At 43.1% G+C, this 25,888-nt stretch overlaps 2 protein-coding genes across 2 annotated transcripts; one reads left to right on the top strand and one right to left on the bottom strand.

Annotated features, from left to right (window-relative positions):
* The first annotated feature begins 223 nt into the window (after window positions 1-223).
* zswim2 (zinc finger, SWIM-type containing 2) lies at window positions 224-8,932 on the top strand. Its single transcript, XM_060918100.1, has 10 exons — window positions 224-373; window positions 470-546; window positions 2,059-2,099; window positions 2,196-2,406; window positions 2,581-2,719; window positions 3,598-3,710; window positions 4,594-4,678; window positions 4,791-4,864; window positions 6,309-6,480; window positions 8,276-8,932. Exons 1-10 carry the CDS (start codon window positions 224-226, stop codon window positions 8,930-8,932), a joined length of 1,719 nt encoding a protein of 572 aa, XP_060774083.1.
* Window positions 8,933-11,293: 2,361 nt separating this feature from the next.
* On the bottom strand, window positions 11,294-25,219 carry fam171b (family with sequence similarity 171 member B). Its single transcript, XM_060918099.1, has 8 exons — window positions 25,084-25,219; window positions 17,333-17,572; window positions 16,584-16,676; window positions 14,587-14,743; window positions 13,927-14,105; window positions 13,663-13,779; window positions 12,741-12,864; window positions 11,294-12,620 (listed from the first exon to the last, which is right to left on the bottom strand). Exons 1-8 carry the CDS (start codon window positions 25,217-25,219, stop codon window positions 11,369-11,371), a joined length of 2,298 nt encoding a protein of 765 aa, XP_060774082.1. The 3' UTR covers window positions 11,294-11,368.
* Between the last annotated feature and the right edge of the window lie 669 nt (window positions 25,220-25,888).

Here is a 25,888-nt window from a genome sequence, read left to right as displayed (position 1 = left end):
CCCTTTGTGTTAAAATGACGTCAGGGATTCGGCGTAAAAGTGTCGTCATGGCAACGGTAGTTCGAGAGATCTGTGGTAATTTGTCGACATGTTTCTCTCCTGTCAAAACACAGACTTTGGAGTATTTTTTACTGATAAAACCTTCAGGAAAGCGTGTTTGTATGTAAGTACTGGGTTAAAACTGCTAGTGAGGGGATTTTAAAGTGAGCTAACTGACGGAGGAATGTTCGGGAAAAGAGTGTGGAGAAAAGCAGCCAGTGGTGCAGTGACTGGGCATCAGGAAGAGTCCCTCAGCACAACCATGTTCCTCCTGAAAGAACTTGGGCCCACAGGGTTCCTCCTCAAAGAGGATAGAGAACCCAGAAACTACAAAGTGAGGTTTCTTTACAGGAAAACAGAAACATTTTTAGTGACTGTTATTTGTCAGTTTCACAGAGTTGTTGTTATTTTTCTTTTTAAATCATTGTAGGTGTTCCTAGGTGATCCTCACACCTGCACCTGTGGAACCTTCCAGAAAGAGAAAGACCTCTGCAAACACATCTGCTGGTAACATTGGGTCACTCCATGCCAAATCAACCAATAGTCCATGCTCCTTGGTCTTCAAAAGTCCTTCCCACGCCATGTGGCGCAGCTGAGCTTCGTTTCCGTAGCCCTCAGCCTCTCACATAGCTAGGCTTAAGGCCAATTTATGCTGACAACCCAGTCCTCGCAGATAGCGTCGCAGACAGTGTCTGCGTAGCCCCCCCGACCTTCGCAGACGCTCTGCGCGCACCTCCCAAAAATTGTGACCACCACAGAAGCCTCGCAGACAAGAGGGCTCTGATTGGTCCACTCTACATCCGCTGTACACACACTTCCGCTTCCCTACTTTCCCGGTTTGGTTTGTTTTCACGACCGCCATTTTTAAAACACGAGCGAAGATGGAGCAGCACGAAGAGCGGTTGATCAAGGAAGTGAGGAAGTACGTACATCTATACGACTCCAGTTCTAGTCATTATAAGTAACCGGAGGATAAACACTCCACTAACCACGCCCACCAACTACTCCTAGCGACTTCGCGCCCCCTTGCGTTGTGGCGGTGAATAACATCGCGCACGCCTATTACTCCCCGCTCAACGATAAATTACAACTGTCTGCGAAAAGCTATCTGCGTAAGCCTTGTCGCAAGAGCCCTTTACAGTGTGGGGCTGGTCCTCTGGTAACCGCGAGAGTTTGACTCCAAACTCGCATCTGTATTGCAGCGTACCCTGCCAGATGGCACCATTTTTATGATGGTCTTTGGTATGACCCAACCGTGAGTAGAACTCACGATCTGATTGAGAGACGGACACACTAACCACTAGGCCAACTTGTAGTTCTCTTTAGTTTTAGATTTTCTTAATTTTGCCAATGAATGTTCCTTTACCGGGCAGCACGGTGGTGTAGTGGTTAGCGCTGTCACCTCACAGCAAGAAGGTCCGGGTTCGAGCCCCGTGGCTGACGAGGGCCTTTCTGTGCAGAGTTTGCATGTTCTCCCCGTGTCCACGTGGGTTTCTTCCGGGTGCTCCGGTTTCCCCCACAGTCCAAAGACATGCAGGTTAGGTTAACTGGTGACTCTAAATTGACCGTAGGTGTGAATGTGAGTGTGAATGGTTGTGTCTATGTGTCAGCCCTGTGATGACCTGGCGACTTGTCTACTTTTCAGTAGCGTCTAGTTTATAGACAAGCATAAAAATCTGGTCTAGAAAATAAGGACCGAAAAGCAGTTTTTTCCATTATTTTTAAAGCATGAGACAATTAAAAAATGGAAAACTAAAACAATGATATATCGTTAGAGGATGAATAATATTATGGTAGTTGTTACGATCTCAGTACAATATGGCTTCCACTCTGAATATTCAGTAGCTTATAAACTAGCCCTTGATCCAGCACATCTTATTATTTTGTATTGTATTTGTATTATTTCATGCTCTGGTGATTAGTTGTATGCTCAGTGTAATGTAGTCAGGTGATACTATGTGTAGCTCTAATTTTTGGCACCTGTTATGTATGTCCCCTCAATTAATTTCATTATTGCAGGATTCTGATGCGCAAATTTAGGCTACCAAGAGATCATGAATGTGAGTTTTCTTCATTTATGATCAATGTTCTGTATTGGGGGAGAGAAGAGTCACACTGATAACGACAGAATTTATCTTATGTCTCCTCTTATCCAGACTGTTTCCAGACAGGTCTTGTAGAGAGACAGATCCTGGAGGTGTTACAGCACCCATCCAAGAAGGACAGCGTCCCGTCAGCCCCTGAAAAGCTTTGCTCTCATGAAGAAGATGATGGTTTTATCAAGCAGAAGGACATTAGGGAGGATGATATCTGTCCCATCTGTCAAGAAGAACTGCTTAGGAAGAAACTTCCAGTGGCGTATTGCAGGTTCATACCAACCAGGGCCTGACTGATATATATCGATTGGCTCAAAAATGCCATCATTTACAACTTATTTGATTATTATTAATAGTAATGCCAAGCTTATGTTTGATCTATCATTAAAGAGAAACAATTTTAAAGTGCCCTGGTCTCGTCTTATGCCAGCTTTATCATTTATAGGTTTGGATGCGGAAACAACATTCATATCTCCTGCATGAAAGTCTGGGTTGACCATCAGAGCAGGTCCGAGACAGACAGCATGGTGAAGTGTCCACTGTGCCGGGAGACCTTCAGCACATTGAAGATGCTGCTGGAAATGGTAGGACAGGCTTAAAGTAGGATTTTCCCAAATACTTAAAGCGAGACGGCCTTTCGATTTCATAAAATCGATTAAAATTTAGCTCCGTCTGAAATGTGGTCGTTGTGATATGTTTATTTCTGTAATATCTCACAAAATATCAGGCTATTTTGTTCTGTGTCTGGGAAGTTATTTAATTTGAAGGGATTAAAGCAAATAATGTGCGTGAAATCGCTCGCTTTGCGCAGTCAAGCAGACAGAAGAAGTCCATGTGTGTGTGCGCATGCGCAGGTTTCCCTTTGAGCGTGCACTGACAGTTCCATCATTCTGTCGCTAAACGAACAGCTGATCACACCGAGGTGCTCGCTGAGCGCCGATATTTATTAGTTTGGTCCTACGTTTCCTTTCCGTCGTATAGAACATAACGTCTTTTCTTCTCGCTTTCTTTCCATTACTGTAGTCAGTCTTTCACGTTTCATTCGCACACTCACGTCCTCCATTTTTGTCCCGTTTCAAATTTGTATCCCACAATGCGTTGCTCGAACGGTGAAAGCCCACCATGTGATGTGATGCATGACGTAGTATCTTGTATTGGGTCATGGTGAAGCAGGAAAAAATAGCGGAGAATTTAGGGCCATGTGGCGAGAAATTCATTAATTGTTCTTTTTTTTTTTTAACTAATAAAATTGGAAGTCTGTGATTTGAATTCAGTCACTTTTGGTCCACTAAGCAAAAATAATTGGTTGTCAGGGAAAATTCTTCTTTTTATGACCTACACTTGAAAAATCTGAAAGAAAGTCGAACTTTTAAACCTTGGAATTCTTATTTATTTCTTATGTAAGTGTAAATACCCAGCAAATGTATCGTGTGTGTGTGTGTGACTGCTTGTGTAAATTCAGGTGGGAAATGCAGGTCAGCTGCATACCCCTTCAGAGAGAGCACGTCTGGAGAAACATCTGGGGATCCCATGCAACAACTGCAGAATCTGTCCTGTTATTGGAAAATGTTTTAAGTAGGTGAAATCTTCTATTAATAAGCAAGTTAGTCATTTTTGATGATATCCATTGACTTTTTTTTTGAATAATGATTATATTAATTATAATTACTTTTGGCAGATTGAACAGATTTCTGAGTATTTTAAATTGCTGGATTGGAATAAACATTGATCTGGGTGTCATGAGTGAAAATTATAATTATAACCAAGCCCAGCGGCACGGTGGTGTAGTGTTTAGCGTTGTCGCCTCACAGCAAGAAGGTCCGAGTTCGAGCCCCGTGGCCGGCGAGGGCCTTTCTGTGCAGAGTTTGCATGTTCTCCCCGTGTCCGCGTGGGTTTCCTCCGGGTGCTCCGGTTTCCCCCACAGTCCAAAGACATGCAGGTTAGGTTAACTGGTGACTCTAAATTGAGCGTAGGTGTGAGTGTGAATGGTTGTCTGTGTCTATGTGTCAGCCCTGTGATGACCTGGCGACTTGTCCAGGGTGTACCCCGCCTTTCGCCCGTAGTCAGCTGGGATAGGCTCCAGCTTGCCTGCGACCCTGTAGAACAGGATAAAGCGGCTACAGATGATGAGATGAGATAACCAAGCCCTTGCTTATAGAACATCTACCCACAGCATTGTAGGTGGATATAAATAGTGATCCCAACAGAACTCTCTGCGTCAGTGGTGTAAATTCAGCTTATCTACCTTTTAGTTTAAAGAATTAAACTATTAAATCCATTGACACTCGTTCAGAACCTTTTCTAGTTGTTCATCTGTTCAGGTACTTTAGATAAAGCCATCACAATTCCACAGATGGGGATGCAGACTCCATCATTTGCTCAGAGGTTCTTTAAAAAGACAAACGGTCCATTGCTTGTTTAATCTTCTCTGTAATGAAGTTCTGCGTTCATGCTGTAGGTGCACAGTGTGCAGTTATTACCACCTGTGCGAGGACTGCTTTAAGAGAAGCTCTCATCCTCAACACAGCTTTGCAGTTAGAATGGTGAGGGTTTTTTTATCATTTCTGATCTCCATTTGGCCTGAATATTTGGGGTTTTGTCATTTCAGAGACTTATATTTTCTAACTGACACACGGCTTTAATATGATTCTTCAGAAAAGAAATCAGTCATGGCAACTAATGACGGAAAGCAAGAAAAGTGTAACCGACAATCAAGAGATGTACGCTAAGTAAGTAGGAATATATCATATAATAATCAACTCTATTCTAATTCTAATTGCTTAAAGTGACACAGGTTGATGTGCTGGTTCAGGAATCCTTTAATCCAAGCCCCTTTCTGAATTATTTGAGCTGATACCCATCCCCATAGCTTGTATGCATCATGTTTCAATGCATTTTATTTCCTAATGCATGCGGAGCATCCTAACCACGCGTTAAGGCCAATTTATGCTGACAACCCAGTCCTCGCAGATAGCGTCGCAGACAGCGTCTGCGTAGCCCCCCCACCTTCGCAGACGCTCTGCGTGCACCTCCCAAAAATTGTGACCACCGCAGAAGCCTCGCAGACAGCGCCGCAGACAAGAGGGCTCTGATTGGTCCACTCTACATCCGCTGTACACGCACTTCCGCTTCCCTACTTTCCCGGTTTGGTTTGTTTTCACAACCGGCATTTTTAAAAACACAAGCGAAGATGGAGCACCACGAAGAGCGGTTGACTGAGGAAGTACGTACATCTATACGACTCCAGTTCTAGTCATTATAAAAAAAAAAAAAGTTCTAGTCATTATAAGTAACCGGAGGATAAACACTCCACTAACCACACCCACCAACTACTCCTAGCGACTTCGCGCCCCCTTGCGTTGTGGCGGTGAATAACATCGCGCACGCCTATTACTCCCCGCTCAACGATAAATTACAACTGTCTGCGAAAAGCTATCTGCGAAAGCCTTGTCGCAAGAGCATGCAGAGGCCTTTAGTCCGTTTACAAACTGCTCAGTAGCCAGTTTGGAAAAGTCACATGAGGGTCAGAGGTCGTGACCCACAGCAAACATGGCGGATCGCCCAGATTGAACGAAGATTCCTAAATCGAGACAAAAAAAACCCCCGACGATTTAAAGGAAGTAGAGGCAAAACGCGCCAGAAAATAGAGGGATAAAAACATGGCAGACAAGCCGAGTAAATATTGCTAGTGAGCTTCCTCGATGGACGGCCGAAAAAAAAGGCAAAAACAAATGTGCCGTCTGATGCCAAATTGGCCACGATGCTGCTGGATAGGTGAGTGACAAAAGAGTTTCTACTTTGAGAAACATCAACTTTTATACAGGTTAGAATTGAAATATTCCAAATCTAAACGCACCCGTGAGCTCGAAGGCTCTCGAGTGCTCGCTTCTGTGTCGGAGGCTGCCAGTTCCGCCATGTTTGTTGTAACCTGGCTCATTATAATATTATAATGAGGATAAACTTCGGCCATTTCCGTACCCAAATGTAAACATTTAGCGCACGGTGTTTTTCCAGCTCATTCTCCTTCACAAGCATGAGGCAGCAGGCAATACTGCATGTGATTCAAGTGCCTAGGGGTTATTCTAGCTCCACCGGGTACTATTCATCTTTTTAATACGTCGACCTGTATCACTTTAAATATTTTTAATGGATACACCACATTTGGTGTTGCAGTGTTGAACCTGGTGTCGTGTCAGACGTGGTTCCAGAGCACGTTTTCAGGCTTTTCCCAGTAATACAGATTCACCAAAGTTCCCGACTTCTGGCACTGGGAATACAGTGTCTCCTTTGCCTTCAGAGCTTCCACGTGGGCCAGCAGGTTAAAACTCTCCCCTGTCGACACAAGGTAACTTTCCAGAAAGGAAACACATCTCTGAGTTGTGTACTGTGAAGTTTGTATAGCAGTGTGTAATGGTGCTTGTTAATCGTCTGACGACGACAAAATGAAAAGATTGGGTCAGAGAATGGCATCTACAACCCCGATTCCAAAAAAGTTGGGACAAAGTACAAATTGCAAATAAAAACGGAATGCAATGATGTGGAAGTTTCAAAATTCCATATTTTATTCAGAATAGAACATAGATAACATATCAAATGTTTAAACTGAGAAAATGTATCATTTAAAGAGAAAAATTAGGTGATTTTAAATTTCATGACAACACCACATCTCAAAAAAGTTGGGACAAGGCCATGTTTCCCACTGTGAGACATCCCCTTTTCTCTTTACAACAGTCTGTAAACGTCTGGGGACTGAGGAGACAAGTTGCTCAAGTTTAGGGATAGGAATGTTAACCCATTCTTGTCTAATGTAGGATTCTAGTTGCTCAACTGTCTTAGGTCTTTTTTGTCGTATCTTCCGTTTTATGATGCGCCAAATGTTTTCTATGGGTGAAAGATCTGGACTGCAGGCTGGCCAGTTCAGTACCCGGACCCTTCTTCTACGCAGCCATGATGCTGTAATTGATGCAGTATGTGGTTTGGCATTGTCATGTTGGAAAATGCAAGGTCTTCCCTGAAAGAGACGTCGTCTGGATGGGAGCATATGTTGCTCTAGAACCTGGATATACCTTTCAGCATTGATGGTGTCTTTCCAGATGTGTAAGCTGCCCGTGCCACACGCACTAATGCAACCCCATACCATCAGAGATGCAGGCTTCTGAACTGAGCGCTGATAACAACTTGGGTCGTCCTTCTCCTCTTTAGTCCGAATGACACGGCGTCCCTGATTTCCATAAAGAACTTCAAATTTTGATTCGTCTGACCACAGAACAGTTTTCCACTTTGCCACAGTCCATTTTAAATGAGCCTTGGCCCAGAGAAGACATCTGCGCTTCTGGATCGTGTTTAGATACGGCTTCTTCTTTGAACTATAGAGTTTTAGCTGGCAACGGCGGATTGCACGGTGAATCGTGTTCACAGATAATGTTCTCTGGAAATATTCCTGAGCCCATTTTGTGATTTCCAATACAGAAGCATGCCTGTATGTGATGCAGTGCCGTCTAAGGGCCCGAAGATCACGGTCACCCAGTATGGTTTTCCGGCCTTGACCCTTACGCACAGAGATTCTTCCAGATTCTCTGAATCTTTTGATGATATTATGCCCTGTAGATGATGATATGTTCAAACTCTTTGCAATTTTACACTGTCGAACTCCTTTCTGATATTGCTCCACTATTTGTCGGCGCAGAATTAGGGGGATTGGTGATCCTCTTCCCATCTTTACTTCTCAGAGCCGCTGCCACTCCAAGATGCTCTTTTTATACCCAGTCATGTTAATGACCTATTGCCAATTGACCTAATGAGTTGCAATTTGGTCCTCCAGCTGTTCCTTTTTTGTACCTTTAACTTTTCCAGCCTCTTATTGCCCCTGTCCCAACTTTTTTGAGATGTGTTGCTGTCATGAAATTTCAAATGAGCCAGTATTTGGCATGAAATTTCAAAACCTCTCACTTCCGACATTTGATATGTTGTCTATGTTCTATTGTGAATACAATATCACTTTTTGAGATTTGTAAATTATTGCATTCCATTTTTATTTACAATTTGTACTTTGTCCCAACTTTTTTGGAATCGGGGTTGTATACCAAACCAACCAGGATTTCCTTCTTTTTCTTTTTTTTTTTCCACCCCTGACACTGCAGTTTCATTCTGGCTGCATCAAGACATGGTTACGACAGTCTGTGTGCTGCCCCGTGGATTGGCATGTCATCTACAACCCTCTCACATTGACTGGTAATGACATGAAGGTCATTAGCACAGCACCTCCTACCAGTAGTGCCCGGATCAATCAGCAGATTACGGGGTTGTTTGTACCCGGTATTGGCTTGCAGAGGAAAGAAAGACCTGACGTATCCAAAGCAGCCATTCTGGCTCCTGTTCCTCCTGAATCCATCGTCCAGGACACCCAGGCCCTCTGTATCGACAGCGCACATACTGCAACGCTTAATTTCTGTGAATCCACGTCCATGCAGAGGCGCTTGCCTTTGGAACAAGGAAGAAAGGCTTCTTGGAAGCGAACGAGTGCAAAGACATCCTGTCCGAGCTTGTCCTTGTCTCCTGTGGTTGGGAGGATGGAAGCGTCTACGGGAACCCAACAGCAGAGCTCGTTTGTGGGGTTCAATAAGCATGGCAATAAAGCCCAATGCAAGGGAAGTTCTCTTCATGGGCAGACCAGACCAATGAGGATGGAAGGTGATGGTTTGGGAGTAGTACGAACATGGTCGAGCAGTGGAGATCAAAGCAGTCGTGATTTACGGCCATCAGGTATACCTATCAGTGCTAAACATGAAAGGAACTAAGAGTGTGGGGGGTTTCTCCCTTACTTTTATATTTATGCTGTGTTCACACTTATACCGGTACGAAAGTGGTATAACTGTATCGATACAAAGTATGCCGGTACAGTTTAGTGCATCTGTCCACACTAGCGAGAAATGTTTGCGGTTTTCTTTCACGGTAGTTGAAATGCGCGTGCGCGAAATGTTTCCGTGGTTCCCGAGTAACTTCCTTCCGAGAATATATGGCATCCGTTATTTCGAGATCTCGAGAAAACAAAACAATTATTTCATGATCTCAGCTGGATCACTGTATCTCCGTCAGTAGAGACGAAGCCGGGCCAGTCTTCTGCGGAGGTGCCGCGGACTAATTTTGAAATTATCCCTTATTAAAAGGCTTAATGCAATCTCTCCCTGTGTCAACCCCAATCAAAATATTGCCTTATTAGGTGATCGATTATTCCAGACATTCTAATGACCAAAGTTGCGTCTATACAGAATGAGAAATAGCCCCAAAGTCAGCAAGTCTCTTGGCGCACCTGAATGAACCATTTATCAGCTGTTTACTCGAGATCATGAAATAATTGTTTTGTTTTCTCGAGATCTCGAAATAACGGTTTTGTTTTCTCGAGATCTCGAATTAGTTGTGTTGTTTTCTCGAGATCCTGAATTGATTATGTCGTTATCTCAGGATAACAAGGTGAATAAAAAAAAAAAGGATTATATGAAGGGCCTCTCTCGGCTTCCGTACGGATGAAACAACGTGTGTGTGCTTTTTGTCGTCAGTGTACAGTCTGTATTTCTGGTGGTCATTTATTCAGTCGAATCGTATAAAAAGCGCGAGGCAGTTGAGAAAGAAAGAAAGAAAGAAAGAAAGAAAGAAAGAAACGAATCACCGTTCTTCACTATTTTATTCAGCGAAGACATCGATTGAGGTGTGTGACTTTGCTCATGCGCATTATATTTGTATCGATACAGAGCCGCTTCATCTGTCCACACTACGCAAAGCGCTACAGTACCAATACTGTACCGGTACGAAACCCATACATTTGTAGGTTTCGTACCGATACAGTTATACCGCTACAGTACCGGTATAGTTGCTAGTGTGGACAGGTGTTGCGGTACGAAAGTAGTTTCGTATCGGTACAAAATCCCTAGTGTGGACAGGGTATTAGACAGTCCAGGGCTTTTAAGACATCAGGAAATGCAATGGCAATAAACCACTAAAGCTATTCCAACGAACACTGGCTAGTTCCTTTATTGATGTGCACGAAAACTGCAAATCACAACCTGGTCAGCAAAGCATTCAAGAAATGAGAGAACGTCCCCATTTAAATTGGTGAGTAATTTACATAAATGATGCACAGATGAACAATATGAAAACTGACTTCACGCTATCTACAGAGAAATTTTTTTTTCAGTCATGCAGCACTGTTTTTATCAGCATAATGTCAAAATCAAGTTGCCAATCAAACCCCAGTCCATATGATTCTGCTACATGGTAACAACCTACCTGTTTGTTTCTAGGCATGAAAAAAAGTAAAAAAAAAAAAAAAAAAAGCTATTCATACTGTCGATCAGTCATACAATTCTATTGTCCACAAAAAAAAATTGCACAAAACATCATTGTTTGCTTTATCGATGGCTGTGAAATAATACAGCGTTGGTGTATTCAGGGCTAAAGCCTTGGTAAAACAAGACCCGAGGCAAAATCCTGATGTTTGTTGCTACATTCTTGAATGTAAAGTCTTTAAAAATAAAAAAACAGCATGCAAATATGAGAAATTTGAACAACTTTTAAGTGCTAGACAAATAATTATATTTTTTTTAAAAATTAGAATTGATATTTTTTCCTGAATGCCAGAATAGGGTTCATGTACAGGTTATATACTTGACATTCCTTGTTGTCTCACAACATTTCTGATATCTTTGTATTCCAGATGACAAATTTTTATAGGGTTTTATTTTTATCACTACTATTGGCACTCTGGTGGCAGTTCTTGCTTACTTCACATATCTACACCTGAATTTACAATAAAAAGGAAGTGGCCTCAAGCAAACTGTCATCCTGTTCCAAACATTCCCTGGAGTATTCAGACTCATTATCGGGTTAAAAATAGCTTTGTAGGTACAGGCATTGTGCTCACAGTGGAAAAAGAATGGAACTGAATTCATGGGATTGCAGTGCACTCTTGTAAACAGAAGACTTTGTACAAACACGACACTGACTTGTACAGGAGTGAGATGTGAAGCAGTGGTTTGATGTCATGGATGGGCAGTAGCTGGACACAGAAAACTTGCAAACACCACTACAGAAATTCATTTTAAAAAAAGCTACGCTCCAAAGGTTAAGCCAGGCCATCTTTGTGTGGCATGTCTCCCGATAACAGTACAATAAGGCAGGTTGATGAAAACCAGAAATATTTGGCAGACCCCAAAGCTCGGCGCATGGAGTAGATTCATCTAACGTTTTGATTGCGCCCTTTCCTCCCTCACATGTCGAGTCGTTTTCTTGTCAGGCCTTTTGTCCCGTACCTTGCGCAGTCTCCTGGGTGGTGGGGTGGATCTGGACTCGCTGGATGTGTCACCAGCATCATGATCCTCTGGGATGTTGGGGATAGCTGCACTGCTGCCCTCCAATGTGTTCCTCAGAGATGTATCTTCAGGACTACCGATTTCACTACTACTCAAGTCCTGTTCCTCATGGCCACGACCCCTTGCTACTTTGGGCATGTTGGTGATTGAGGGTCCTTCCTGATCGCTCTTTCGTACTAACTGCTGCAGTTCGTTCATGTCCACCCCAGAGTCCAGGCTTGTGTCATTGCTGCTGCCTGGCCGGTGCCTTCCTTGGAGTTCGATTACAGAGTGGCGTACTTGGGCTGCTGGCTTACCATCCAAAGACACAAACCATGCCCGAGGAGGAAGTGGAGAAGGCTTGGCTTTGGAAAGCTCCAGCAAGGTCTGCTCAGAAATTCCCTGTAGCTCACCATGGAAAGGACCCATTCCAGCTGCCTCGTTAAGGGTCCCTGGGACAGAGACAGACTCGAGCAAGTGACTATAGCGCCCCCAGATTCCTGGGTTGGCGGTGGAGGTCTGTGGACCTTCTAGAGCGGGCTGCACGTTGTTGTCTTGTTGTGGGACTTTTGGCAGTGTCTGGGTGAAACTGTCTTTCAGGTTTCGCTCAGTCTGTGCTCCATGCTCCATGCCATTCCGGGGAAAGGTGGCGCATCTGTTTCCGGTGGACTCTGCTTGTCCCTGGGCAGGGAAATGCTCTGGAGCTTGGACAATAGCCACAGGTTGGTTGTAGATGTGGAACAGCTTGTCTCGATATGCTGAATTATCTCCAGGAGCTTGCCGTGAGGCGCTCTTTTCAGACATCTCTCTAAGCTTTGCTACTTCATCACTGTTAACATACAAGTTTGGTACTGCAACTCTGAGGTTCTCTAGGCCTGTAGTTCCGATGTTCTCGTATAGGTTGCCTGCTGGTCGGCAAACATTATCGACATAGATGTTATAGTTGGCTTGATGTCGAGGCGACGCGGAGACACCTGCACCTCTTGCGGCTATTGAGTAAGACCTATCTCCATTATGGTCTCCATTATTGTACAAGGGCTCATGGACTTCATCTGAGCTGGTAGATGTGGTCTGGTCTTTCTTGATGATCGACAGTCTAGTGGAGTTCCATCTTTTTCTTTCAGTCTCGTGGCTCAACTCTCTGTAAAGCAAACAGCGGAAAAAAAAACATCTCGTACCATTTTTGGAAAGTCCAGATATCCAGATTTAACGACAAAAGTTGAGTGCTAACCCAGATAATGATATTATTAAGAGCTTTTACCTGCAGTGACATAAAATCACAGATAAAAATCCAATGATGATCACAAGAGTCCCGCCCAAGATGCCCACAAGAAGGTATGTATGGTATGAGATGAAATCCATTGAAGTTGCATGTCCCATGTAACCTAGATTTTCACAAACAGAAATCTTGTTACACTTCAGGCCTTGGAGTGTAAAGTATAATGGGTGATTTATACATTTCTGCTTCAAAGCAAAACATGAATGGGTCGTGAACTTTATGGAAATTGGTGTGTCTTGGTTTCAGAGTACATATAAACCAAACCAGATAGCACACCCTAGGTAGCCAATGCAAATTATGTTTCACTGATGTAATATTCTTTTCGAAAAACATATGTCCCATCTGCTACAGTGACACTGTTAAGGCTAACACAAGTTGAAATGTTTAGCTACTGATTGGATTACATTCATGGCATTTATTAGCGGACGCTTTTATCCAGAGTGACGTACGACATACCCAGAGCTGCCTGGGGAGCAGTTGGGGGTTAGATGCCTTGCTCAAGGGCACTTCAGCCATTTCTGCTGGTCTAGGGACTCAAACTGGCAACCTTTTGGTCCCAAAGTTACTTCTCTCACCATTAGGCCACGGCTAACAGTAATGAGTTCAAATTTCGGCATTGTCAAGCTGCCACTTTTGGGTGTCTGAGCAAAGCCTTTAACCCCACAACTGCTCAGCTGGATCCTGTCTCAGTTGTAATCCAAAATTATTATCCAAACGAGGTAACAATAAGCCCCCGAAAAGATAGGTTATACCAATCAATCATGGGCTAGAGCAGATTATCAGAAAAACATTATGGCAATGTGTTCCAGATCAGCAAACAGGCCGGTCGTTACTTTATTGAGATGTAAATTGCATACATTGTGCTGAAGTTTGTGTATCATCTGGGAATACATAATCTTCATACCATTAGATGTTGGAGATGGTGCTGCGATCCAGTTGCCAAGATGAGGAGCCACATAGGTCCAGACCAGACCATTTCTTTCCATCCTAACAGAGCCGATACCCTTGTTCACCCACGTACCTGGAGCCAAAGAATATGTTCAATCAAAAATAATTCTTAGCCTCAGTGAGCCAAACGTTTGTAAACGTTTTGGATAAAGGAAACAAGAACAATGAAGGAATATACTACGACAGTATTTTATATTTTCTCTGAATGCTCCTCGCCAACCTGTGGTCATGTCAAAGGTCCAAGCAGGCAGGGAGTCGGAGGCTCGGAGATGGGTGTGGTACGGTAAAGGTACAGTGAGCTGAATTGGCCCTTTGATGTCAATCTCTTTCCCGTCGGACAGCAGTTGAGAACTCAGCACTACCACAGGGCTCAATTTCACGCTCATGTATCCTGAAACGTCAGGAAAATGCAGCGTAATTTATGAATGCCAACATAGTGACCAGAGAGAAAGGAAGGCAACGTATTTCACTCGCAACACTGCTGAACCGAGGTTCAACAGCACCAGAGGTACGTATAATCCAGATGTTTACATTAATGTATCCATATATCAGCAGACCTGACACACTGTTAAATCAAATAATCAATAAAACACGGGGCTTGTACAACAGATAGATGTAGTGATGATTAATGACCTGCCCTGGCCATGAGTGAATTCATTAAACACAGAGTACATGATCAAGTATTTAAACCGAAGTGTTCGCCCAAGGTACTTTCCAAATTGATGAATGGCCAGCTCTTCATAATGTCATAACACGTATTTGTTCAGTAAGTAACATCTGGCCTGAAGGATCTCGGAATATCAGCGATTCCTGTCTCCATGGTCATTAACATTTATTCATGAGTGCTCTGCAGGTCGACTGCTCGCTCTGCTCTGTACCTCCTTTGCTGTTGAAGACCCCCATGGTACAGAAATGACCTTCTTTCTCCGGAGGCGGAGCTGGAACCGTCAGATAAGCGGTTACCGCGGAGATGGTGGCATTCTCTGGGAGCAAGAGGAGGCTCTTGGGGAATTGGATGATGGGTTGCGATGATACGTCTGCAGAAGAAATAATACAGTAAATATGTTGTATTTTAGTAAATTGTAAAATATTTATAAGAAAATGTTTATTACAATACAAGTACAAAAAGGGTCAAATGGTGTACACAGAGATATTAACAGCAAAGTTTGTTAATTTTTTTCATGGTCATCCATCTCCTATCTATCCATCTTGGCATTATTGTACTTTTGCAGGATGCACCTTCATTTCATTAGCTTGGCTGGCTATAAGGCCGATGAGCTGTTGCCATGGCGTTGCATCCGTCAGTTAAGTCGTATCTCCTCCGTCAGTTCTCCACGGATTTCTATTCTGATTGTTTTGTTTGAAAGAACTCATCACTCCACACAAAACTTGGTCGTTGTTTTGCCAATTTTTTGCTAATGAGTTACTAATTCGGCCAAATTAACGAATTTCCCAGGCCTCTCATTAGAATTGTATCTCCTCTCTCATTGCTCATCCGATTCCAGTTCTGATCGATGTTTTGAGTCGATCTTCCCTCGAGGAACAAAACTCGTTTGTTTGTTGATTTTTTCCTATTGTAAACTATTTTACAACTTTGTTTATTTTCAGTTAAATCATATCTCCTCCCTCATTCAGTTCTCAAGTGGATTTCAGTTCTGATTGTTTTACTTGAAAGAACTCGACCTTCTGCACGAAAGTTGGTCATTGTATTGTCAAATTTTTTATTTTTTTGCTAACAAATTAGTAATTAGGTCAACTGAACACATTTTCTTCTGACTAGAATTGTATCTCCTCTCATTTATCATGCGAATTCAGTTCTGATCGATGTTTTGGGTCGATCTTGCCTCAGGGAACAAAATTTAGTCCTGTGTTGATGTTCCTGTTGTAAACAGTTTGTCGTGGAGGTCGGTCCTCTCTTACATCGTCACATTTCAGTTCTGTTCGATGTTTTGGTCGTCATGGTTGTTTCGATGGCAGGCCAGATGAGCGACTACGCCCTCGACGTTCTGGCTTGAACATCTTGGAATTCCAATTTTTGGAAGGTAAATTGTACGAGTGAAATGCATTTTTCTTTTTTTCACCCAAAACCTATGAGGTTGCAAACTTTTTTGCATCCAACTCTAAAGGCCAATTTATGCTGACAACGCAGTCCTCGCAGATGGCGTCTGCGTAGCCCCCCCACCTTCGCAGACGCTCTGCGCGCACCTCCCAAAAATTGTGACCACCGCAGAAGCCTCGCAGACAGCGTCGCAGACAAGAGGGCTCTGATTGGTCCACTCTACATCCGCTGTACACGCACTTCTGCTTCCCTACTTTCCCGGCTTGGTTTGTTTTCACGACCGCCATTTTTAAAAACACGAGCGAAGATGGAGCAGCACAAAGAGCGGTTGATTGAGGAAGTGAGGAAGTACGTACATCTATACGACTCCAGTTCTAGTCATTATAAGTAACCGGAGGATAAACACTCCACTAACCACACCCACCAACTACTCCTAGCGATTTCACGACTTCGCGCCCCCTTGCGTTGTGGCGGTGAATAACATCACGCACGCCTATTACTCCCCGCTCAACGATAAATTACAACTGTCTGCGAAAAGCTATCTGCGAAAGCCTTGTCTCAAGAGCATGCAGAGGCCTTTAGTCCTGTAATGGCCCTAAATCATTTGAGCACTGACTCGGCCTATATTTGTTGAACAAATGTACAGAATTTGGCACATGCTACATATTTTATTACGTTAGCTGATATGGGTTTTTTTTTATTGGGAAAGACTGAGAAACATCTCTACTCCAATTCTGTTTTTTTATCTGGTAAAAAAAAAAAAAGTTGATTTATACAAGATGACTCAAAATACACAGATTTGGCATGTATGTGCTCACCAGATGTTTTTCGAGTTATTAACACAGTGTCTTCGAAAAGCCAGATGTTGCCTTGGGTTTGTGGGACCAGGGACATCGTAACAGCAGAAAATACTGGAAGACGACATGTAGAAATTGTATCAGGTCAGTTCATAAACTTCCACGATGTTCTAAATTATATTGCTGCTGCTCGGATGAACATCCAAGTCAAAATACGGTCGGAAAATGACACAACAGGGGAACCAGACTGACGCATATACAGTAAAATCTTTTGTTTGAAAGCCAGAAAAGTCGCTTTTGCATCAAGGATAAGCTCTAAAAAGAATGACACGTACTTTTTAACCTGTTTACAATTACGTTCCATAAGTGAAAGAAGTTATCAGTTGTGTTGCAGCAGATACAAAGTCATTACTGTACGTCACTTTCTCTTAAAGCATAAACTCGTCTGTCCTGAAAACTTAAGAATTAAAGATTACTTCTGACTTTTACAGAGTATTGACACTGGAGAATCCTTCCATAAATGCTAAATAAACAGGAGGAAACGTCACCATATCAGCAAATATTCCTTCCAAGTCTGTCCTTTCCTGCGCTTTTAATATAAACCTGCGATTTGCAGCCGCACTACCTGTGATAGAAAATTAATCAACACCTGACCAATCAGAATCCAGAGTTCAGCAGTGCTGTGGTTTTAAAATAACACGCCAGATATTTTCACCGGAGATAAGAATTTCTGAAACTCCAGGTGGGAAGGATGAATGCAGCAGACTCACTGGGCATCTTGGTGGTCTTCCAAGGCAGCTGACTGGGCACATAGGCCTCCATGCTAGCCACCAGCGTGAGGGTGACCCCCAGCTGGTAGGGTACAGTCAGAAGCACTTCTCCATTCTGCTCAGTTTGGCTCGATTCTATCAGAGATCCGTTCACAAACACCCGGACCACGGCGCCACTCAGGTACCGCTGACTGGATGCATCCTTCACCCATACCTTCAGCGTCAGAGATGAAAACAGCTCTAGAGGAGAGAAAAGAGAGCAGAGGTCGGGGCACTTTCAGTTTGGTGTAATTTCAGAAAACCAGAGCTTGGTGAATATGTATTCACTTTACAGAAGGTGAGTTCTGGTTGATTTGGAAACAGCGCAGTTTCTGCCCTCACTGTCTCTCATTCGTCTCTTCCTGCTTAATTAAAAAGAACCAAATACGAATAAAAACTTTTTAAAGCATTTGAGTATTTCACAGCGATTTGTAATTGTTGTTTATTAACGGCGCCCAGGATCCTGTTTTAACCTTATCGTCACCATGAAATAATAATGAGAAAGACACCCACGTCTCTGCCAGAGACACTTAAAAATAGATCAAAGTGCCGACTGTGTGCACTGTACGTGAGCAAGAAGAGCGGAAAGCCACAGCCGAGGCAGAACGTTCAGGAATTACGTTCTTTCTGTTCATTTTGGAGTAACGTAACCATTAACTGAGCATGGCGAGTATGGATGGTGCCTTTCCTCATGAAATTAAATTAAAAATACTGGAGATAGGATTAATGCGTAAAGCCAGACTTTCAGTAAAGTAGACCCTCACTGGCCACTTTATTAGGAAATGCAAGCCGAACTCTTGACAGCAGCACGATGCTTCAAATCGCGCAGATACAAATCACCTCAAGAGCTTCGGTTAATGTTCACAGTGTTCGAGCATCAGAATTGGCAAAAGCTGTGATCTCAAACTGTGACTTTCTTTCACTGTGGCATGGGTGTTTTGTTTGAGCCAGACGGACTGCTGGTTTGAGGATTTCAGAAACTGCTGATCTCCTGGGGTTTGCACACACAAACAACAGTCTCTAGAGTTTACACAGAATGGTGCAAAAAACATCAAGTGAATGAATGAGCGACAGTTCTGCGGGTGGAAACAAACGCCTTGTTGATAAGAGAGGGTCAGAGATCAGAAAATGGACAGATGTGAGGTGGTTCGAGCTTTTTTGCCAGGAAGGATATAGTAACTCATAGCAACTCTTTACAACCGTGGTGAGCAGAAAAGCATCTCAGCATGCAACAGCAGAAGACCACATTGGGTTTCACTCCTGCAGCCAAGAACAAGAACCTTAGAATCAACAAGTTCCTATTAAAGTGGCCAATGAATGTGTGTGTATGATCTATATAAAATCAGCCTGTTACAATTCTATACTATATAGATTCTGTAGATCAGAAAATCACCAGTTAACCTAACCTAACCTGCATGGTAGGTGTGAATGTGAGTGTGAATGGTTGTCTGTGTCTATGTGTCAGCCCTGTGATGACCTGGCGACTTGTCCAGGGTGTACCCCGCCTTTCGCCCGTAGTCAGCTGGGATAGGATCCAGCTCGCCTGCGACCCTGTAGAACAGGATAAAGCGGCTAGAGATAATGAGATGAGATCAGAAAATCTGACTCATATTTGCGGAGCAAAATGTCAACAGTGCAACGTGTAAAGAATAAAATGCAACAGGGTGTAGGGTGTGCTGTTATTGGAAAATAATCAAATCAACAATGGAGTTTTATTTTTGCAGTTTTCATTACAGCAATTTGCCTGCACAAAAAACAAACTTTTTTTTAATTAAAGAACAACACGACGTACTTTTTTTTCCGTTGAGTTAGTTCATGTTATCTACTGTGTTACTTACGTTAGCTATAAGAAGGCAGTTTCTCATATTACTAAAAATCACAAAGTGTGGTTTGTGTCCAAGTCTGCCATTTTTTTTATTAAAGAGCACTGTTATATTTTTACCTGTTTTATAATTCCGTTCAATCTGCGAAACAAGCTAACGTTCCTGTTCTCGCTTATAAACAGGCATTCCATCACTTTCTCTGAAAGCATAAAAGTTAAAGCTTTACTTCTGACTTTTAAAGAGTACTGACACTGGAGACTCCTTCCATACATGATGAACGTCTCCTGACAGAAAATAATGATCATCATGTTAGTAATTGACCGCGAGTTGGCCTAGTGGTTAGCGGGTCCGCCTCTCGACTGGGAGATCGCAAGTTTTACTCGCAGTCGGGTCATACCAAAGACCATCATAAAAATGGTACCTACTACCGTCTGGTGAGGCACGCTGCAATACAGATGTGAATGGGGAGTCAAACTCTTGCAATTACCAGAGGACCCGCCCCCACTGTAACCCTAGCGGTATAGGTGAGAGGCCGAGGGCTGTGGAAACGGAGATTGGCGCCGCACCCATACGCCTTAAAGAGCTGGTTAGTACCGGGACAGGAGACTGCCTGGGAAGACCAGATTCTGGTGTGAGAGGGACTTTGATGTTAGTTATTACAGTGTTTTTAAAAATGCATGTCTAATTTGTTACTATAGTGTGCCACACTACGGTCAGACTCACTGTTGGAGGAAATTCATCAATAAATTCTCACCAATCAGACTGGAGAATTCAACAGCAGTGGAACGTTATTACATTACAGAAATTTTAGTAGACGCTCTTATCCAGAGCGACATACAACATACCCAGAGCACGCTGAGGAGCAGTAAGGGGTTAGGTGCCTTGCTCAAGGGCATTTCAGCCATTCCCGCTGCTCCAGGGAATCGAACCGGCAACCTTTTGGCCATGGCTTCCCATGTAATGTACACCAAAACACACTTGTATAATACGAACTTTCTGACTGAAATTACAGCAGTCTTTTAAAGATTATTACTTTGTCACACAGTGTGGTTTGCTTATGTAGTTTGTAATTGTCCTGCGAGTTTCCCGTCATCTTACTCATCATCGTCCTCACACTGGAATTTTAATCCAAGTCTTCTCACACGGACAGAATGTCGTCATTGTTGCCCGTCTTTGGTCCTAATGGCACTAAACTACTAACATTATGCGTGCTACTTGTCACACTGTATGAAATGATCTCGATAAGGATTCTAATAGAGACGTTCCGATAACATGTTCTTCATATCAGATTATACGATGAACAACTTCCTAGACCTACAATTACAGGAAACGACTACATCCTTCCATACTGTTTGCATCTCTTTGACTGGAAGACATGAAATACATTCACGTTTTCATCAAAGTAAATAAACGTTTGCGTTCTGATGAGCTAGCTACACACCTGAAAGCTGGAGTTCATCCTTGCTTTCTTGCCATGTCATGACATAACAGTGATCAGACCCTGATGTAATTAAACAAAATGCTCTTCTTTTAAATCACATTTGTTTCGTTTACATTTCACCGTTGCCGCCGTCACCGCTACCATATTTGTAGCTGTCCCGTGAGTTCGGGATCATCTTGTCCCACCTTCCAATTGGTGGATTTTAGACAGGAATCGTAGTAGCGTTCAGAGATTTTAATCAAAGTTTTGTGTTGTTGGCTGTCTTTGGTTGCAGCGGCTGTAAAAACTAAAATCGTGACCATGTCACATTATACATTCTGAGATCATGTTCTGGTCTCAACTCATGACCTTTATAACATGTCGTAACGGCGCATATAATGCTGATTTTGGCTCATCCCAGAGAAAAGATGACCAATGTGAAAGAAACATGCCAATATCTTTGGTCATGGCTCCAAAATGGTGGTCCAACATCGCATTGTGTTGTCACGGTCTTTTGACCCAAGATCGTCTGGAACAAAATTGTCAGAAATTTACGATGAACATCTCAGCGTGACTGCTGTTACAACTACATGTACTAACCAAACCAACCAATAGGAATGCAGCATGAAATGATGCACTGATCAACGCGACACTGGCGCCAAACCCAAAGGCTTCACTTCACTGTTTGTTACCAGTGCAGCGCAGACGGATGATACACACTGACGTTTTATCCTTGGATATCGACTTGCATTGTCACCTACAATTCGATAGATGTTATCATTGTACATACAACCCTGATTCCAAAAAAGTTGGGACAAAGTACAAATTGTAAATAAAAACGGAATGCAATGATGTGGAATTTTCAAAACTCCATATTTTATTCAGAATGGAACATAGATGACACATCAAATGTTTAAACTGAGAAAATGTATCATTTAAAGAGAAAAATTAGGTGATTTTAAATTTCATGACAACACACCTCAAAAAAGTTGGGACAAGGCCATGTTTACCACTGTGAGACATCCCCTTTTCTCTTTACAACAGTCTGTAAACGTCTGGGGACTGAGGAGACAAGTTGCTCAAGTTTAGGGATAGGAATGTTAACCCATTCTTGTCTAATGTAGGATTCTAGTTGCTCAACTGTCTTAGGTCTTTTTTGTCGTATCTTCCGTTTTATGATGCGCCAAATGTTTTCTATGGGTGAAAGATCTGGACTGCAGCCTGGCCAGTTCAGTACCCGGACCCTTCTTCTACGCAGCCATGATGCTGTAATTGATGCAGTATGTGGTTTGGCATTGTCATGTTGGAAAATGCAAGGTCTTCCCTGAAAGAGACGTCGTCTGGATGGGAGCATATGTTGCTCTAGAACCTGGATATACCTTTCAGCATTGATGGTGTCTTTCCAGATGTGTAAGCTGCCCATGCCACACGCACTAATGCAACCCCATACCATCAGAGATGCAGGCTTCTGAACTGAGCGCTGATAACAACTCGGGTCGTCCTTCTCCTCTTTAGTCCGAATGACACGGCGTCCCTGATTTCCATAAAGAACTTCAAATTTTGATTCGTCTGACCACAGAACAGTTTTCCACTTTGCCACAGTCCATTTTAAATGAGCCTTGGCCCAGAGAAGACGTCTGCGCTTCTGGATCATGTTTAGATACGGCTTCTTCTTTGAAGTATAGAGTTTTAGCTGGCAACGGCGGATGGCACGGTGAATTGTGTTCACAGATAATGTTCTCTGGAAATATTCCTGAGCCCATTTTGTGATTTCCAATACAGAAGCATGCCTGTATGTGATGCAGTGCCGTCTAAGGGCCCGAAGATCACGGGCACCCAGTATGGTTTTCCGGCCTTGACCCTTACGCACAGAGATTCTTCCAGATTCTCTGAATCTTTTGATGATATTATGCACTGTAGATGATGATATGTTCAAACTCTTTGCAATTTTACACTGTCGAACTCCTTTCTGATATCGCTCCACTATTTGTCGGTGCAGAATTAGGGGGACTGGTGATCCTCTTCCCATCTTTACTTCTGAGAGCCGCTGCCACTCCAAGATGCTCTTTTTATACCCAGTCATGTTAATGACCTATTGCCAATTGACCTAATGAGTTGCAATTTGGTCCTCCAGCTGTTCCTTTTTTGTACCTTTAACTTTTCCAGCCTCTTATTGCCCCGTCCCAACTTTTTTGAGATGTGTTGCTGTCATGAAATTTCAAATGAGCCAATATTTGGCATGAAATTTCAAAATGTCTCACTTTTAACATTTGATATGTTGTCTATGTTCTATTGTGAATACAATATCAGTTTTTGAGATTTGTAAATTATCGCATTCCGTTTTTATTTACAATTTGTACTTTGTCCCAACTTTTTTTTGGAATCGGGGTTGTACGTATACGATATCAATCTACATACGTCAAGCTTGATATTGACGTTGTACCCAAGTTTATTAGATCCATGTTGCACACTGTGGCTTGGAATAAACTTCTACGATTGCTAAGACCACAACCAGATCTCAACTCACGACCAAAGATTTTTTTTTTAAACAGTGTGTAGTCCGTCCGCTGTAGAGACATGGAGGTATGCACTAGAGAGAAGGGGAATGAAAGTCAGTAGGAGCAATACATGTGCGTGAATGAGGGTGAGGACAGTGGAATGGTAGAGCACCAAGGAATAGAGGTGGTCCCAGTAGAGGAGCTCAAATTGTACAAAGTAATGGCGAGTGCAGAAGAGAAGTGAAGAAGAGCGTGAGTGCAAGCAGGTTGGAATGGATGGAGGAGAGCATCAGGAGGGATTTGTGACACAAGGTTGCCAGCAAGAGTGAAAGAGAAAGTGAACAAGAAAGTAGTAAGAGCAGCGATGGTGTGCAGTTAGGAGGCTGAAGATGTTGAGATTCTCATTGGGAATGACAAAGTTGGACAGGATTAGAAATGAGTAGGTATATTAGAGGGACGTGTAGGACGGCTTGGAGACAAAGTGAGAGAAGTGAGCTTGAGATGGTTTGGACACGTACAGAGGAGAGATCCAGGACATATTGGGAAAAGAATACTGGAGATGGAGTTACCAGGTAGAAGGAGCGAGGAAGACCAAAGATGAGATTTATGGATGTGTTGAAGGAGGATATGAGGAGAGCTAGTGTGACAGAAAAAGATATGGAGGACAGATGATGATGATGATGATGATGATGATGATGATAATAATGTTACATTTACACTACCGTTCAAAAGTTTGGGGTCACTTCGAAATGTCCTTATTTTTGAAAGAAAAGCACTGTTCTTTTCAATGAAGATCACTTTAAACTAATCAGAAATCCACTCTATACATTGCTAATGTGGTAAATGACTATTCTAGCTGCAAATGTCTGGTTTTTGGTGCAATATCTCCATAGGTGTATAGAGGCCCATTTCCAGCAACTCTCACTCCAGTGTTCTAATGGTACAATGTGTTTGCTCATTGCCTCAGAAGGCTAATGGATGATTAGAAAACCCTTGTACAATCATGTTAGCACAGCTGAAAACAGTTGAGCTCTTTAGAGAAGCTATAAAACTGACCTTCCTTTGAGCAGATTGAGTTTCTGGAGCATCACATTTGTGGGGTCGATTAAATGCTCAAAATGGCCAGAAAAATGTCTTGACTATATTTTCTATTCATTTTACAACTTATGGTGGTAAATAAAAGTGTGACTTTTCATGGAAAACACAAAATTGTCTGGGTGACCCCAAACTTTTGAACGATAGTGTATATAGTGCCTTTCTCAAACTCAAGGTTGCTTTACATAGGTCAAAGAAAGCAACAACACAGGGGGGGAAAAAGTCGCTAAAGAGTGGCGAGTTTATGCAGTGGTGGAGGAGGAGAAGTGTTCATGAAACAGAAAGGTTTCGAGATGAGATTTGAAGAAAGGAAGGAAGGGAAGAGCAGTCACGGAGGGAGCTTGGGGGCCATGGTGCTGAAGGACCTGCCACCCAAGGTAGAGAGATGGAGGGACATTATCTGCTGTGGCAAGAAGGAGGAAGACAAGGGAGAGGAATCTGTAGAAGTCTGTGACAAAATTAAACCCGGGTGAGAGATCTGGCGCTGTCTGTAGCCGACTCGGTCTCTGCGAAGCGGTCTGTGGTGAAGCGAGATGATGAATTATGCAGTGCTTATTCGGGTTGCTCACAGAGGCATCCATCACAAATACTGGAGCAGACATGAAACCCGAACCCGCTCTGTTCCAGTAAACTGATCAAGTCTCTGCGTGGGATTATTAGATCACATCATCATATCAGTCTAACATGCAGCTTTCCTTCATCTGTCAGATACCATGCATGCATTAAGTTATACTCTGGATAAAGATCAAAGCAAAACGTGCGCTGTATTTGATGATGGATGGATGGATGGATGGATGGATGGGAGGGGACACAAGCCATGATGATGATGATGATGATGATGGAGATCCTGATGTGATTACAGGATGTTATTGTTACCCGCAGGCGCGGTCGTCGTCTCCTCCCGACGGTCTTTGCGCGAGGGCGTCTCCGCATTGTGCTCGAGTCCCCTCAGCTCCGCGGCCTGGCTGAGCAGCAGCAGCAGCAGCAGTGAGAATGCGGAGGGATGCGGCATGGCGAGAGAGACATCACTGATTCCTCCAGCGCCACGCTCCCGTTCTCTTTAGTGATGATGTTGCTATGGGTTTTTTCCCTCCTTCTTGTCCTTTCTTCCTTCCTTTTCTCCTCCCTCCCCTTCCCTTCCCCGGTCACGTCGCGGCGGTGACGGTCAAAGCGCACGGAGGGAGGATGCGGGGATGCGACGCGTCACTGTGGTCCATTGTTACGTCATCGCGCCACCTGCTGGCCAATCATGCAGCGAGCCAGGGGTTGGTTGCCAAATTGACACACAATGCTCTGAAGATCAGTAAGGGATGAGCCTCAGCTCCACCTCTTCCCTTTCCTAAACATGATGAACTTTTTTTTTTTTAATCTACAACTATTCATAGGATCTTTTTATTGGAATACATCTTCGATACCCAAAGTCAAAACCATGCAGCTGCTACTACCGTTCAAAAGTTTGGGGTCACCCAGGCAATTTTGTGTTTTCCATGAAAAGTCACACTTTTTTATTTACAACCCCGATTCCAAAAAAGTTGGGACAAATTGCAAATAAAAACGGAATGCAATAATTTACAAATCTCAAAAACTGATATTGTATTCACAATGGAACATAGACAACATATCAAAGGTCGAAAGTGAGACATTTTGAAATTTCATGCCAAATATTGGCTCATTTGAAATT

Source organism: Neoarius graeffei, chromosome 4 (assembly GCF_027579695.1).
Source record: "Neoarius graeffei isolate fNeoGra1 chromosome 4, fNeoGra1.pri, whole genome shotgun sequence".
In the NCBI taxonomy this organism is placed as follows: domain Eukaryota; kingdom Metazoa; phylum Chordata; class Actinopteri; order Siluriformes; family Ariidae; genus Neoarius; species Neoarius graeffei.
The sequence above is the reverse complement of the archived record's forward strand: the minus strand, read 5'-3'. Positions and strand labels throughout refer to the sequence as shown.